The following is an 18529-nucleotide window of genomic DNA, read 5'->3' on the forward strand; positions in this document are numbered from 1 at the left end:
TGTATGAAATTACTATTGTCTTGAAATTATTTAAAGAGAAATAAGATGAGGGGGAGAGAGAGATAGATATTCTACACGGAGAAAAAGATTTGGCGCAATGCATATTTATTGCTGCCCTGCAAAGTTTATCGATTATTATATAGATGGCAAAAAAATTTATTATGAACATATTTTATTCGTTAATTATAATATAACCGCGAAGAATCTTACTTCAATAACGAATTAACTTCACCGTTAGAGCAGTTAAGGCAGTGACGATTTCGCTGCAATAGCGAAACTCTGTTTCTCCGCGAATTTAAATAGGGAGCAATGTGACCGTAGAAGATATGGACGTAATTCAAAGTTCCACTCAAAACGAGAGAGAGTCAACGTCAACGTAGTTCTCGCATGCAATCCATGTTGCCGTTGTATAAACGCAAGAAACACACGGCGCGATCAATCTCGTGTGGTTCGCCGGCGATCAATCCGCGGTTAGTTTCGCCGGCACGAAAACTGACAGCGCGACACCGGGCTCGGCTGCCCGGTCTCTTCCGTGTGTTTTCGTTTGACCCTTCGCTCAACCGACGGTACTTCACGATCGTCCATCAGTCAGGCCAACACTCCGGATTCTTTTACGAGCACGGAAGCGGAGATTACCTCGCGAATTTTATTTTATTTTATTTTTTCTATTTTTTAACGCACGACCCTCGTCGTAAAAGCGCACCGGAAACATGGAACTGCAGCGCGCGGCCGGAAGTAATGGCTCTTTAACTATCCACAATCGGACTCCACTGGGTATTTCTAAAGTTAATATTGTCGGTGTAGGCGGTCGGGAAACGATGGCGTGATTTCTCTGGTTGTACAATTGCATACAAAGTTTTGATTTATTTCAAAGATCTTAAAGTTTCAACAAGTCGATAAAAAAATGGAAGAACTATAGACAGACGAAAAGATGTATTACGTATGGAAACTACGAACGAAAATTTTTTTTTTTTAATTTAAGACTTTAAGAGACTTGCAACAGAGTGTAAAGGTAAATGTGTTCTATCCGTTTGTGGGTTTTATATAGTGTCATGTCAAATATCATTTACTTTCTATATTTAAGGCTCGAGACCGAATGTTTGTTACTATTTGGTTCCTCGACTCTTGTAGAGCAAGCGTGGCTTTTAATAAGAGGATTTGCTCATGATACAAAAGGCTATTGTTTCCAGAGCTATTATCAACTTACAGGACTTCCGAGCGCTCGCTACATGGCAATTTGCGCAGCGTAATAAAAATTTTCCGTTAACATTTTGAGCTTTTTTCCGTAAAAAAATCGTACAATTAATTTTTATCTAATGTGCAATTTTTGCGCTACTTTTCAACGAAGACATTTCCATATAATGTGGCGTACGACGAACGAAATTAATATTCTCTTTGTTGCGAAATTATTAATATACATGTGAACTCGCGTTTTTCGACAAGAATCTAATAATAATATTATTCGAAAAAAAATTTTTAATGAATTTTTCCCTTAAAAATATATTATTGGATGGATAAAATATATAATAATTAAATTTTGTAAACAATATTATTTAATTCATATTAAAAATTAAACATTTACATGTGCAAACACGACACGTGCATATTTACACTTATGTAAATAATGCACTTTAAAGAGATCTTTTAAAGAGCCTTTCAAACACAATAAAAAGAATAAGGCAAAGATAAGAGGGCGATAGCGGCTCAATGCAACGCAATTAGGTTCACTTCATTACAACTAATTAACATCGCAACATTCCCATGAGAAGATGCTGCAACGAGCAGGAATTAAAAAGCGTTCGCATAAACAGCTTATATTTTAATACGCGAATCTATTTCGGCTGATAATCTGCGCGCAGCAACCTCATGCTTTTTTAATTAAGTCGTCTCATCGAGTTGCCCTGCTTGACTTTCTCGCCCTCTGCTTATGAAGTTATTACACGAAAAAAGACCGAGAGAGCAAAAATGCGTCAACGGTAACGGCGACTATCTTCCCGCAGCCTTTTAAAATTCACGATAAATGTTTAATCAGTTAATATCGGAAAACGCGCTATGGCATCTGCGGCATATCGATATCGGTATTGGTTCCTTCCCTCGTTTTTTTCACGGGTTTGAACGACAAAGGCGAGAAAGAGAGAAAATGACCGAGAAGAGAAAAAAAGAGAGAAAGAGAAAAAAAGGAGAGATGAGAACACGCAAAGAGGGAGGAAATATTTGCAGAACCACGAAGACTACTCTATAGCTTCCGCTGCTCATATTTTATCGCTATCTAGAGCCTTTCTCGCACTACGCTTGTATCTCTCTTCTATTATTGTACGATCATTATACTATATGGCAAGCAATGGCCCATCCGAAGAGGGGAAGTTCCATGTATAATATCTTTGCATAGATATTTCGATAATTAAACGTATCAAATGAGCAAGTTTTACGAATCGATTTCATAGCAAAGGAGATATAACGAAAGAATTCCTATGGCAATAACTGCAAAAATATGCTGACAATCCCTACGAAAAAAAGTGTACTTAAAAGTTTATTCGCCACCGCACAATATTGTTCCCTTTTTATTAAAGAGGATACGCTCGTCTGGGCTTTTTTTCCTTCATCAAAGCGATGAAATACCACTACGAGGTTAATTTCGCAATGAAATATACCGCGGTAATCGCTTAATGCGCATTGCGATTCCCACAGGACGATTTTCTTCTGTGACAATAGTAGTTACCGTGCGCTTGAATTACTTTCGACAATTGTTAGTCTCTGCTACAAAACGGCAATCGTTTATCATCTATTCCGAAAGGTAAAATGCAAAATTATCCAAAGCAAACATACAAAGAGACAATATATATAAAGCGCGATGCATAAATAAAGAAAACAGAATAAGCATTCAAACGCATAAATAAATATATACGAAAAAAGTATAATATAATTTATAATGTATATAATGCACATAATGTATGTAATGTATATAGTAGAAAAGAATAAAATAAAATAAAATTTATTTTATATACAAATATATATGATTAATTTTGATTATATTTTGTTACATTTTTTTGACACATATAATATAGATAATTAAAACCAAAAATTATTATTAATATATAAAATAAGTTGCAAATAATATGTTAATAGATATTAATAGTGAAATATTAATTATCTAAATGTAATACAAAATATAATAAATTTATATCAACAAAATCTTGAATTTTTCATTTGTCAACTTTTTAACGCGAGCATTTGATTTTTCTAAAGTACCAAGAGTAAGTATCCATTTCTTAGAGAACGCGAATGCACTTTTGTCTATTACATTATTTTTTTCTTCGCGCGAAATCTTTCTAAAATCCAGTTTCCTTGAAACAATCGTGCAACTTCTTCCTATTTTTCCAGGCGCTATTGCACGCGTGTATAAGAATTTCACGTTATCGCGCAAGAAAAAAAAATAGTCGGTATATAGTCAAGTGGAAAGTGCAGTTTTTCGGATTGTGAAACACTATCGCGCTTTGTTGCGATGATTGCAAACTCGCGAAGAAGATTCTTCGAAGAATATTAAATAAATCTATCGCGCGCGTGCTCGAGAGAGACATTTTCTATATTTATTAGCAAAAATATCTACAATTGTGATTTTCTTATTGAAAATGGGATATTACTTATTCAAAAAAGTAAAATAAAGAAAGTAAAGCCACTTTTTTAAAACAGAAACTCGAAAAATTCAGAATATATATGTATATGTTTTAAGAGAAATTTTATTTTTAATATATAGATTATTTTTCAATATAGATAATTGTCAGAGATTGAAATTTGTATACAAAATAACGAGAAAATAATGAAAAAAAAAGGAGAGAGAGAGTCGCGTCATCGATCGTTCCATCACTATTCTTTGTGCTTGCTCTACCTGGCGACGAAACAAAAATATCCGGCGCGCATTTGCGCGGAAACGTGCAATTTTACGGGTCGCGGCTCACCCCGTATGTGTCGCGACTCGTCGAACCCCTTTCGCGAGGCGAAGCGAGGATTGCGAAGCTGAAAATCAGCCGATATCGACCGCGTCTTTCTCTCCCATGAACCACATTCTGCCGGTGTTTCGGGGACGGAATCGCCTTGACGGCTTTCGTAGCTTGTTCGATTCTCGCGCGCGCTATGCTCCGCCAAGCTCGCACGTACGTTTGAATTATAACTCGCGCGTGCGACGAGTTCGCAATAATCGTGACCGTTTTATCGCTGCTATACGGGTCACCCATGTATAGCGGAATGTGTCCCAGAAGGATACAACAAATCCCGCGAGCGGCCGAGTTTTGCGAATCGAAAGCATCGGAGGAACCATGAATTTATATCTGAAAATGCTTCGTTTTCTCGCTACAATAGATGTACGAAGCTTAGCTAGTTAGGGAACTAAACTAATATTGTTAATATACTTGGTTACTTGAGTATCATAATCTACGAAGCATAATGCGCCAAGTACATAAATATATTGTATTCAGCTATCTATATTTTATCTCAAATTCATATTGTTTGAATGATCCAAATTACTCGTATTTGACAATCAAATTAATGGTTTTTCAAACGCACCAGTATCTACGCAAAATTTAAAATTGCGTTACCTTACTCGAGCTTATACGGCTCGAATTGCATCTATGAAATGAAAAGTCCGAGTCGTAAAATTCCGGCCGGCGCTCTGCAATTTTGTACGTCATCCCGTAGACCGGCACTTAAAAGTTTACCGAAGAAAACCTGCTAGCTAGCAAAGCACTCGGGCACTCATCCAAACTTGGAGCGTACGAAGACGCGTTCCCGAATGCACATCCGAGGCCCTTTTACGGTGCACTCCGTCCGGAGACGTAGTGTCAATCGTCCTCTATTCAAGTTTCACGCCAGTCTGAGCGGTGGTTTACGACAGACACCGGCGCTTTCAAGTATTAAAAATTTCCGATGGGAACTGCTTGCCACCCCTCAACGTTCTTCCCCCTTGCACTCCTCCCCATTTTTTCCAGGCATCGACGCGAAATTTCTCCCCCGTGGCTCACCGCGAAAGAAATAGCGCCGCGACTCGAAGGATCTGGCACGTTAAAACATAATCAGGCATTACGGTCGGGCAGGACGCGATAAAACTAACACGCGGGGGCGAGAGAACCGAGAGCGGATAATTACGTAAATACGATAGCGGCGGCATTACTTATGCGTCGGGTGTAAGAGAGATTTATGGCGCATCGTGGCGCACTGCACGGAGCAGGCGCCGCATGTCTGATGAAATTAAAAGTCTTCCCGTCGTCGCATTTAAATACGCCACAGTTTCAATTGAAAATAACGTATCACCCTGAACATTTTTTTAGCTATATGATTCCTTTCAATAATTATCTACGATAATATTACAGATGTATTAATGTTCGATCTTATTGTGTTTCTCTCTCTCTCTCTCTCTCTCTCTCTCTCTTTCTCTCTCATACACACAACAAAAAATTTTTGACACAATTCTCCTATTTTTGAATACCTTATATTATACATCCGCCGCATTTTTTCTTTAAATTTTCTATAAATTAAGACTAACGCGATTGACGTTTCTCCTTTCAACGGTAGCAAGAATTTCGCGTGTCCTTTTCCTTTAATTCATGGAACACGCGGTAATTAACAAGGGCTTTCTCGCGACATGCTTTTTAAGCATCGCCGGACGCAGCTAATTATAAAGCGTAAAGCAACGTTCGACCGCAGCGACACATTTATCGAATTAAAATATTTAATAATAATAATAATTTGTCTACGCGCGTTGCATCTTCTCTTTTAACACCATATTCTCGCACAACTATTTTTATTCGAAATTAAATTATGCTTTGTTTCGTGCAGCACGCGTAATGCGCATAGCGCGAGCTACACATGCTTTTGACACATTAATCAGCCTTTGATCAGAATTGGTTAATAATATTAATACTGCACTAACTCTCAAACCAAACGTACATGAATGTTTTTTCAATAAATTAGTCATGCATGTGCCAAATATTGTGGGCGATAAAATAATATGGAAACCACTAGCTTAAGACAAATCTTCAATTATGATTAATGATATCTTAATATCTCATTTAATTGGAAATCAATAAAATTTACGATAAATTTTTTCAAAATACTCAATATTGAATATTCAAGATATCCACCCTCTTTTCTGTTCCATTATTTTTCAATGATAAATTCTTCCGCGAAAAAATTTGAAGCTAATTTCTTCTATTAATGAGATATCGAACTATCTAAAGATAAACTGTAATATGTTATTCATCCCCCGCCACTCGTTGAGCATTTCTAATTTTAGTAAAAACACAATTGAGGATTAAAAAGAATTTTAAGAGAAAAGTTAAACAAACTTATCACTCATCATGCATAAGCATGATGCTGCAAACCAATCCACGCAAAAGCCGTCCATATCGTCGGTCGTTTGCTCTTCCCTTCCGTCGCGTCAACTAGCAAAGCAATACAATTTCCCTATGCATCCAGCCGTTACAAGTTTCGAATTGCATGGACTATGACTTGCACACGAGGGAAAGGACTTAAGCGTCATACGTTGGGCGCAGCGCATTTCGCATCTCATGAATTATTGCGACTGTCACAAAACTTAAATTATTGATAGCTAAGAGACTCCCGATTCCTCGGGGAGAGGGAGAGAACGTTACTTTTATACTATTACATAGCCCGTCTAGCTGCATAGCTAGCGAGAGGACAACCTGGCCAATTAGATTACGTGAGAGTGAATAGCAAGATACAGACGTGCAATCCGGAGAAGAGTGCTAGGAAGAATGCATTCGCAAATGGACATAGAATCCGAGCTCGAGGTCTATAGAAGTTTTTGTGCTTTCATAGATAAGCAAAAAAAGAAACGTGTACTGGTCATAAATATTTACTTATCTGACCGATATAATCGCGCGGTTTATACGCGGTAATTTCTAGATGTGTTAAATCGCAAGTTCCTTTTATATTTTCACATAAATAAACATTATCATGTGTGTGCAAAAATTTATGGCTAATCGGATAATGATTGAAAAAAAAAATACAGACGCCAATAAAATCGATTCATAAACGTCGAAAATACATTTATCTCTCGATACATATAATATTTAATATCGCAGAAAACTCTACATTTCTCGAAACGAACCCAAATATTTCGAAAATAGATTCATCACTTGGGATTAGCAGAAAGATTCGTATAAGTTTCAAAACTAAACTTCGCCCTTCTCAGAATTATCCATTGCGAAAATAAAATCGCTTTTCCAAGATTAAGAAACGCCTTGTATATGGATTATTTAACGGCCCGACAGAATAAATTGTAGCAGAGTAGCTCAAAGATATTCTCTCACGTGTACACGTCGTGGCGCAGTGTGCACGAGACGAATAAAGTCGTTCGAGCGTGTCACGCGTTTCATGAAAGATGCACGAGCGCATATTGTATTAGGGTACACATCCGCTTAAAATAACGCGCTACGTTGTTACTCGGGGGGGTTTTTTTTTTTCGCGGCGTGAGAGTGCGATATTCGGAGGAGGGAGAGAGCAGGAGGATGACATCTGAACATGCAAATCCGCACAAGTATCGCTCGGTGAAAAGTTCGCGGGAGAGAGAGAAAGACACGCAAGATATATCAACGGAAAACGATCAATCCTCGTCCTTTGACGCGCTTAAATCGAGCACCCATTCGTCCCTCTTTTATCGCCGCGCGGCTATAGAAATAAAGAATTTGACGTACGCGTCGCCGCCGGCCTCCCTTTATCACGTGGGGCTGTCGCACGCGACGCTCTGCCGAGAGTTCATAGCGCAATAACCACTTCCCTCCAAATTTAGAGATTATTATAGATTATCGAATAAATTGGTTATACCCGCCGCCCTGCACTAGCTAAATGACATAAAAAAAAAAAAAAAAAAAAAGGAGAGCGTTAACGCTTCTCTTAATATACGTAACACTGCGTAAACCCCATTTTTCACATCCTGCCGTTTCTTTTAGTGAATTTGAAGAAAGATATGATTTCCGCGAAAAATATATCTGCAACTCGATAAATTAATGAGATTGTCGCGCACGGCCGTATTATTTCAAATTTCTATGATACAACGCGAGTGTGCCGTCGTCGTTAATTCTCGTTTGCGTTACTACGGCATGGCAGGATGCAAGCGCCGATGTCGCGTGGATGCGTGCGTGCGTGCATGCGTGCATGCATGCGTGTTTACTTAAGTTGCGAACGGCGGGAGCTTTAACGTACTCCCTCGTGTCAGTATTAAAGTTGCAACCGAGCTGTCGGGGAGAAAAGAGACCGGAAGGGAAAGAGGGTTGTCGACGCGACGAGGGAGAAGCGACAGAGGGGCCCCTGGTTGGTGCACCAGCCACAACCTGGCTACTTGGCAGCCAGGGGCAACTCTGCCGAGCTATGTTTATTGCAACCCAGTTTGTAAAGCCCACTTTAAATGGAAATAACTCTCTCTCTCTCTCTCTCTCTCTCTCTCTCTCTCTCTCTCTCTCTTGCTCTCGCTCCCTGTTCCTCTATTGCGGAAACAGAAGTTTTCGCGTTCGAGGTGGCCGCGCCGGCGTACGCGCTCTGCAGTTGCAGCTGCATCTAAGATCGGCCGTTGGAAAACCGGGGTGGCTTTACTATCTGTCCTCGCGATAAACTGAAGAGACTAATTGAGAAAGGGAGCGTATATATTCTGTTCACACGGATTTCGTACGTAAGCACAGAACGCGCAGCCCGGGTACACGTCGTTTCCAATTTTATTTCTCTCTTATCTTTATAAAAAAAAAAAAAAGAGAGAAGTAGAATCGATTAATGATTAGTCTATTATCATTTAACTTAAATAATTTTAACTATAAAAATAGAGAATATATAAGTGCATTTTGTTTTCAACTTTTTCTTTCTTATCTGCAAGTTATATACTTGTAGTTTCCTCCCGATAGATTGAGAATTAGAAAGAAGCCTGTGTGTATACGTCTCTTTATGCGAAGCGATTTCCGCCATCCTGCCTGACGCAATTTTACGTATTTTATGTATTGTAAGTTGTATGTCGTTATGTCAGGGTATTATGGTGAATTTCGCGAAAAATGTAATATCACAGTCGGATGCTGCGACGAGCTTGTCGGGTCGCAGTAATCCAGCAACCAGCGCTTCGCTTCCGTCTCGTATCAAAGAACGTCTGTTTGCGAAAAGTAAATTGAAGAGCGATTATAACTGATAAAAAATTCCGCGATCCGAAAACATTGTGAATAATCGCGAAGCTGTCACTGTAACGATGTAAGCTTTTCTCTCTCTCTCCCTTTTTTTCTTTTGTAATCTTCAATTCTAATAATTTTTTCCTTACAACTTTTTTGCACCATAATAGCATATCTGAGATTTTTAGCATTTCGCGATTTAGATTAACAAGATTAATATTTATATATGACAAGATTAATATTTATACATATGGATATTTTTTTAAGTTTTACGCCAATTATAGAGTCTTATATAAATACATATAATAATACACGTGGATATAGTCATCGCGAGATGTGAGGCGACTACCAACCATGACGGCTACGGTCGTCAGAATAACGCAATATGTTAATATCGTGTACTCGCGCACCACTTTAATTACTTTAATAATTCTATAACACTCTAATTGTTTTGCAAGTATTTCAGTTGTTAGTTTTCTATATAAACGATAAACTGTTCGTTAATATGATCTTTTCTTTGCAAAAACGAAATTTCTTCTTTGAAGCATGATTAAGTTTGCGAGCCTATAAAGAAAGAATATAAAAATACGTAAACTACAAAAAAATGTTATGACCTTTTCACACAGAAAAAGAATCTTTTTAGGTCGCAGTCCATGTTATCGTCGCGTGCATGGCTGACGGAATATTTGTACAAATATTTCCAGACGTGTGTTTTGCACGATATCAAAAAATCTCGCGAAAGACCCTTCTAAATACGCGTGTAAATTCACTTCGCATTTATATTATATTTTAATCATGTGCAACGTGACCCTTTATATTTTGCAACTCGCTGTAATGGCGGACGCGATGAAAATCGATAAATAGCGCCGTCTGAAAGAGCTTTTTGAAAAAAAGTGTTGGAGGAAAATTATTTTCGCGGAATTTTTCTGTGCAAGAAAGTAATTATAAAATAATGGCCGATGGTCAAAGTCTTGCTTCGTCATAATTAGCAGACAGGCACGATGATTAAAAAGTTGCATCTCCTCTGAAGTACCTCCTTCTTTATAATTTGAATTTCTTTGCGAGATTTCTTTGAATCGTATCTAATATTAAATGATTCATTCCTTCACAGTAGAATGAATTTTTACCGGAGAACAGTCATCTTTTGCCACCATACTTTGATCTTCTTTGCTATTTGCTCGACTAGTATTCGAAATAAAAATTAATCCCAAGCTGACCGTCAAGCGGCAGAAAAGTATAATCCGGGTACAAAGGGTTAACATGTCGCGACGCGGGACGTTTCCGGCAAAAAAAAAAAAAAAACAGGCCCACATATGCATTAGCCGTGTACGTCGCAGATGCTCGCGACGTTAATAAAAATACAGTGCGACTTCTGTAATCCGAAAACTATGATAATCCGAACAAAAGTTTCTCAAGTTTATATACCTTGAGAATTATAAAATACCGCATTTAGCCGCGGTTTGCATTTAAATTTATTTTTTTTTTCCGGCGTGTTAAACAATTTGAAAAAGTTAAAAATATATGAGATATCTATTTTTTTCTAACTTTTTATCTACAAATATCGCTTAGCCGTTTTAAAATCGGTTTTCTTCCGGCCTTAAACATCGAAGAATCAAATTGACAGAGATAAAGATTCTTTTTTTCCAAAAAATAAATTTTGTGCTATATGAATGGATAATATCGCGCGCGCGCGCGCGATCGAATAAAACATTGTTTATTTGAGTTTTATCCAATTGAGTTTTATACTTTAACAGATAGTGTATTTTGAGAAATAGTTACTAAAACATATCAGTAAAAATTGAAAATTTTTTGAGAACAATGTTGATCTTTCTCACTTGCGTTAAGAATAGATTTATATATTTTTTATTTAATTTCAAATAAACTTTAACATATTTGTAATTTGAAGATTATTATTATACAAGACTATTTGCAAGATAAATTGTCATGTTAACATACTTATCTATTATTTTCATTTTTTTTTCAGGTAAGTTTGTCTATCGATGATCACGTGTATTATTATCCTGCATACTTGGTGTACGGTAAGTAATCCTTATTTGCATGAAGTGCATTGAATTTTAAAAGGCTTTTCAAGATTGGATTTTAAAGGTGCAAACAAGGGAAATAGAGCAAACTCTTAATATATAATAATTTCAAAGGCTTTTATCACACAAAGATTCGTAAAAATTATATACTAAAAATAATAAAAATTTATGATAAATCTCTCTCAACATTTTCACTAAGGAAATGTTTGATTCGCGAATTATTCATGATGTATTCGTTAAAATCCATGTATTCGTAATTTCACTAGATCGAAAACATTTCAGAAATAAAATTTTTGTCGATAAAAAACATATAGAATAATTCAGACCTCCAGATAACTTCGATTAGAGTTTAATGAGCATCATTTTGCTTCGATACGAAACGTCATATGACAATCATTCCAAGACGAGATGCCGCGATGGAAGCATCGAAGGAGCGAATTCATCCCGATCCTTCTTTCCTCCTACATTTCCATTCCCGTTTATTCCGCACGCGCGATTGGGAGCCTATGGCCTATTCAAGGCTTTAAGAAGATTCTCATAATCCAAATCACACAGGTGAGGCGTCTACTCGGCCGCGAATTGGATATTCAACCTAACAATAAGAGGTGAGGACCGTAATGTAACTCCACTTAATTCCCAATCGGCTTAACCTACATGCAACGCTACCACTCGACACTATTTCAAAACCTTATTCAGTCTCCCGCGGAATACAACGCGAAAATACTTAAACACGTACGAGTGCGTTAATCCCTCTCTATTTTCAAAATCAGAAATCACGGACGTGCTCCCATTCCCCCTTTCCTGTCAATGCGCCGTTGACAGAGGGATACATACGTTCGCGTAAAATTTGTCCGCGATTTCTCTCGTTTTTCTTCCCGCTTAAGGTTCGCTCCTTTATTTGAGGAGGGATTTCAGGTTTTCCGCTGTGTGTGCACGGAAGAGCCAACGGGATAACCGAGTTTACGATGCAAATTCCGGCAATATTTCACATCCGACAGTCGAACAGATATTTGCAATCCGTTGCTCCGTTATTTATTTACCGGGTGGGGATATGAGGGAAAAAATATACCGGAGGCTTCCTGCGCCAACCGTTTGTGAATAACGAAGTGCGGATTGGGGGCAACCTAGAGGAACGATGAATGAATAGAGCGGAAATACGGGCAACGTTATAGCGTTACGGCGTGCAACCGTTGCTGTTTCGCTGGAAATAGAATTAACGAACTCTTTACCGAAAAAGAAAGAGAGTTTTCTCGGGTCCTGCGGGGAATGAGTCGGATAATTTAATTGGCGATAGTCAATCCGCTACTGGCCGCTTTCAGATTGTCCGATTATAGTGTACCGCTATTGCCACACATCTCGTTAGCCATATGCCGGCTGCAAAGTGTTGGATGGAACGATGATAAAGCAAGAAGAATAAGCAAGGTACTTACCGTTCGTCGAACTTTATTTGTCGAGCAACGCTTTCCATCATGAGCTGCGAGGTGTTGTTTATACGAGGCGTAAATTTCTCGTTGAAGGTGCGTCGTTGATTTCTGTAACAGATTTTACGAAGTAGCTTTTAAATTATTTTTCGATAAAAATGAAGACTATTAAACGGTTGAAAACTACGTATATATTTAATTCTAAATAGAGGAATATTATTTAAAGTTATTTGAATTATTTAAATATTTGAATTGAACAATTAATACATATAATTAAGAATTAGTCGATTCAAATATTTAAATAATTCAGATAATTTTAAATAATATTCCTCTATTTAGAATTAAAAATAAAGTAGATTGTCTGTACTTTAATAGCCATTTAAAGTGACATATATACAGAAAACAATCTTGTCTGAGAGATTCGCGCATAATTTTCAACAATTGAATTCAACGATGTTACGCTGAATCACATTAGGCTCGCGAGGAAAATTAAGTCCACAGTTTCCGCACGTGGACATATATATATATTATACGTGGGCGGTACATCAAAGACCGCCAATGTGGGACTTCCATTAAGAGCAATGCCGTTACCGTGTAACAACGTCCGCTATCGGATACGCGCGCGCTGTTACACGATTTCTCTCACGCGGAAACTTTGCACGACAAACCACTAAGAGTTTATGTCCGCGGTTAGGAATAATGTAAGCAGCAGAGTAATTAACCTCATGAAAGTTTCATCGCATCGATATAATCAATAAATCACTTGTCAATTTAAATAATATTCTTCGATTCAGATTTTCCATCCTTATATCTAATCTTTCCGCGTAGAAGTTACCCTCCCTCTATCTTTCTTCGATTATATTCTTTTGATTATATCCAGAAAGAAATATACAACACGATTATTATATTTACACAAAGAAATATTCGCGGACAAACGTTGTAGAAATTTCCCGAAATTTGTTCCGTCGAATTCTGTCGCTCGTGTCGTATTTTCCGGTAACAGCTGGAACTCGACGACGATCTTCCGGCAAAGTTCGCGGGTAGACGGGTTAGCTAGCACGAAGTTGGCCGTTCCCTTCTTATCGCACGGTAACGATAAGTTTCAGTTAGGTCAGCGGGGGATAATCCGTGAGGGGAGGATGGGATGTACGTACATACATACATATATACACATGTATATATATATGGTAGATACGTGCATGTAACGCGACGCGGTGGTCGTATAACATAAGATTCGGAATGGCGGGCGACGTTGCATGCGCGACATAAATCATTAAGTTAGTGGTTCCTCGCATATCTGGCCGCTTTACGAGTGCGCGGCGACGCCGACGCGTCGACCCTCTCGCGTTGCTCCTTTTGCGAAGCGAGAGAGCTTTGCCGGACCGTACTCAGTTTCTATTTTTACGTCGTTAGCCGCGAGCGAGTCCGATATCGCGACTTAGTGCACCGTTCCATTATACTTTGCGCGAAATTTATTATGCCCCCGTCGTATCTCGTTGCTGCGTGCCGGAAAACCGGAGGAGCTCGATAATAGCAGGATGATCCGAGAGAGAATCGATGACCGAAAGTACACGGATGTTTGTAAAGCGTGCCAAATTTCTATAGTAATTTCAAGGAGACTGTGTAAATAAATAAAGAATTCAAGGATATATTTTTTCGCATTTTTCTCCTCGTCGTGTAAAAGTTTGCCTTATGGGTAAATTATATTCTCTGTTAATTAAATTGAAAAAAGTATAATTCCAATCAACTTTGATATAAAAATCCTAATTATGTCAAGAATTGAATACTTTATTTATATCGAATGGAATATATACATTTGTAATTTTTAAAGAGGCAGTTAAATAAAACTGGAAATAAAGAGAAAATTTTCTCATTTTTTAGAATGTCTCTAAATCTAGGTGGAGGAGAGTTATTATTATATATAATTTTTTTATTAATTTTATGAACATTGTAAGATATTGTATTCCTTGAACTCTGACAAATTCAGATAATATAAAACACAACAATCTAATATAATAATTTAAGCCGTTCATTAAAACGGCAATAACCAATATTGCGTTTTCGATCATTCGATCTTTAGATCTTTATTCATGAAAATTTTCAATATATCGATTCTCGAATCCATCAAGTTGAAATTATACGGTTCGTAGTTTTGAGATTAAATTAGTAGTTCGAATTAGAGATTTATTTTTATCGACGAGAGCGCACATAATTGTGTCATTACGGTATCCTATCTTGCATTAATGCTATAGGAGATGCTGTTGAAATGCGGCATCGCAAATTTTACAACGTGTCCTCGTGTCGTACAGATCGAGTGGGCGTAACAGCAATGTCGTGTTAATTAGAACCCGGTACATTCTCGCTCTCGAATAGTGCTAGCGAGTGTTGGTTAATTCCACTTTGGTCGTTTGCCGAGCGGCTGTCTTCGCCACTTATAAACACGTATCAAATCCACGCTACCCCGTGAAAATGATTGACAAATTCAACGTTTTATCATCCATCGATATGAAGCGACATGTTATTGCACATTTTAACGCACTGGTATAAGAAAATAAAAATTATGATTTTACATTTATGTTTAATAATCAATTTTGTCTGTGTGATTTGATCTTATTATATATTATCTATTTAAAAACGATGCATTGAGCAATTTAAAAATTACAATAAACAAATTTCTTTTTTACACGAATATTTTAATGCACGAGATAATATATATATTCCATTTTCTTGTAAAATGTAACGAAAATAAAAATAAATTAATCTTTTTATGTATTTCAAGAGTAAAAATAATTCTATACCTTTAAATCTTCTAATCAAAATATGTCTTATGTATGTACCACTTCAAGTATTGATTTAAACTTTTGTATATAATCGTCTAGAATTGTTTTTTTACTTTACAACAGCGAGAAGATTATGAATTGATTGTTATTGTTTCTAAATCAATATCTCGACAATTTATATCAAGACGACATGTGCCGCAACTAATTAGATAATAGTTATGTTATATACATTGGTTACATATGCATTTTATGAGATTAACAAATTACACAAGTGAATTGTTCGACGGTATGGCGTCCCATTAAATTATTCCGCAGCATCCTGATGCCATTATTTCTAAGCCAGTTCGTCAGGACCATTGCGTTCATTAATTTTTTCACCCTCGCCAAACAGAAGTAAATTCCTACTTTATGATGATTCTAAAAAAAAACCCAATAAGATTTTTTTAAGAGATTTATTCGATATTTATTCGAGATTTATTAAAATAACACTACTGTCATCATAGTATTATGTAGTATATAAAAAGTATTTAATTAAAATTTTATATATACAAATGAGAGACACGTCAATAAATGAGGAAAAAATTTCTTAAAATTTAAGAAAAAATGTTTTGTATCAAAATTAAAAAATAAATGACAAAAATAAATTTATATCAAGCGACGCGGTAGCGTCGCGACACGCCAATTTTATACTAATGTAAGTATACTAAAATATTTAGACGCATTTTGCGGATATGTGTTCCTTGATGAACCGAAGCCATCTTATAAATTGAATCGCCACACAATACGCGATAATTGCAAACTATGATCCGCTCGTATATCACATTCGCCGAGCGGCTACAAAATCGCATTAAGCGAGATTGCGTCTCATCATTCTCGTCATAATACAAGGTATTATTCGCATCGGTCATGCATGAAATATCTCGTATCGATCACATCGAAATACAATTTACGAGCTCGGTCGAGTTTTTCGGACATTTTCGTTCCCGAGTAAATGGCGTCGGAAAAAGGAAAAGCAAAAACGAGAGAAAGGCGCCGCATGTCGAAGCGATTCCGTATAGACTTCCATGGTTCGGTCGCTTGCCGATTACAGCGAAATAGCGCGCATTGTAACATTGGAAACCGCGTACGAGCGCATGCGAGTGTGTATGTGCATGTACACAAACGTAGGGGTGCATTACGCGACGCAAGGTCGTCGTCATCGTGGAGTATAGTAGCCGGTGTTAGGTGAACTATTCGCACCGGCGACGATGTCGTGTTAATTACTCTACACAGCCCGCTTCGTCGCTTTCCAACACGAGAAAACACGAGAAGCCACGATGGCTCCGCGCTTCAAAACCCGTTAATCCGCTCGCTCATTGTTCCCGATGGCGCGCATTCGCCGGCATTCAAGCGCCCTGCTAATCCACGAAAGTCGCGAACAAGGGCGAAGACTCGGGGACGATTGCGAAATGCTTTGCGCCTCGGTCAACGTTAACGCTCGACTTGGTCACGATCAACTTGGTTAACCATGCTCAAATTGAAAAGAGTAATAGTGCCTGAAAGTGACAATCTTTCAACTAATAACTTGCCGACAATTTTGATAGAGATTTTTTTTTTGAAAAGAGATATATTTTTCGACACAAATTGCTTAAAGGATTGGAGTCTTTAGGAAATTTTTTTTCAATGAAAATATTAATTATACGTATACGATAGAGATTTAAAATGATATATGATATAAGAAAAATATCTGAATATATATATATATATATGTATATAAAAAAAAAAGAGACCATAAAATTTTACGTGTAGTCCCCAGTAATGTAAGCAAATTTTTACAAATTTGACAAGACGAAATAAAATATTACGAGATTGTATAAATAAACATACACATATAACTGATGAATAAAAATTCATTACAAGTATATTTGCAGTGAAATGTTTTTATTATTTTAAGATTGACTTTGTCAAATCTTTTCAAAGGAAATTATATTAGACCATTGTTGCGTTGAAACTTCTCCAATTGTTAAAGATTAATGACGCGTGTGTCTTCGTGCAAGGAGGACGAGGGGAGAAATCGTTAAACGCGGCGTTACAAGATAAGCTCGACAGGCACGGATGTACCAAACTCGGCTATAAATTCAACGAACCATTAATTTTCGGTACCTTCACGCTCGAATATGCCTCGAATCTGGAATGTAAATCCCGACAATTTCTGTCTTCGCGGATCTCACACGGACTTTTTGCGCGTTCGATCGTTCCATCCGCATGTATGTAACTATCTGTCTGCGAAAAGTGTAGCGTATATACTTTCCGGGCACGTATCCGCGGGACGATGACGCGTGGAATGGTAATACGACTTGCATATGTTTCGATCTTACCTGAGGGAAATAACGGGAAATATTTCCGATTATCGGGTGTCGCCCTTTACAGCGTTTCATCGATTTTGAAAGAACCAAACTAACCAAATTGTATGTCGCGGATACGATATTATTTGCAATATACTCCTGCATTGTAATTGTAATTGGGAAGAAAATTTCAAAGTCGTCAAAAAACGTTATTGAGTTTGCTGTTGAAACAAGCAATAAATAATAATAAACAAATAAATATTTTATTTCGTTTCGCCAATAAAAGATACGCGCGTGAACTTATATAACTAATAATTTATATTTAATTTTTTTTTAATTCTATTAAATGTTTGGCGTATCAAGCCTTCACTTTGTAATTCTTGACAGAGAAGAAGGGGAGAAGGAGATTCCAATATTAAAGAAAAATACCACCAACTTACGACGATCCATTCCTCATCGACAATAAATTCAAAGTCTTTCCGATAATTGCAGCGCATCGTGATCGAAAGTTTCCGAAGCGCGACGAGACTTTAAGTCGGCACTTAAAGTAGGAAGTTCGGAAAGGAGGGAGAGAGCTCCTGGTGAATAAAATCTCTTTTTCCGCCCGGCGGGAAATTATTTACTACCTTTATTTATCTGCTAATGACAGTGGCCGTGTCATCCCGGCCGGAACCTCTTCCGCGAACTTGACTCGCGCTCGCCTTTACGACAACGAAAGAAAACGATGCTTTTCCCGATACACGACCGATAAATCATTCCGTATTCGAGTAACATAAGTCTGAAGGAATGTTGACATTAAAGGAT

At 37.4% G+C, this 18529-nt stretch overlaps 2 protein-coding genes across 4 annotated transcripts in view; one reads left to right on the plus strand and one right to left on the minus strand.

The window, feature by feature from the left end:
• The window catches only part of Mrps24 (mitochondrial ribosomal protein S24), a 114368-nt gene that overhangs the window by 36423 nt on the left and 59416 nt on the right, over positions 1–18529 (minus strand). Inside the window, exon 2 of the mRNA XM_070314937.1 lies at positions 12631–12732. Within this exon, the coding sequence (XP_070171038.1) occupies positions 12631–12732 (102 nt within the window). The remainder of the gene's footprint in view (positions 1–12630; positions 12733–18529) is intronic.
• Tsp26a (Tetraspanin 26A) overlaps positions 1–18529 on the plus strand; it is a 99836-nt gene that overhangs the window by 31796 nt on the left and 49511 nt on the right. The gene's annotated exons all lie outside the window — the stretch shown is intronic.

This window comes from Polyergus mexicanus, unplaced genomic scaffold, assembly GCF_030449975.1.
Source record: "Polyergus mexicanus isolate NDT 795.1 unplaced genomic scaffold, iyPolMexi1.0 SCAF_2, whole genome shotgun sequence".
In the NCBI taxonomy this organism is placed as follows: Eukaryota; Metazoa; Arthropoda; class Insecta; order Hymenoptera; family Formicidae; genus Polyergus; species Polyergus mexicanus.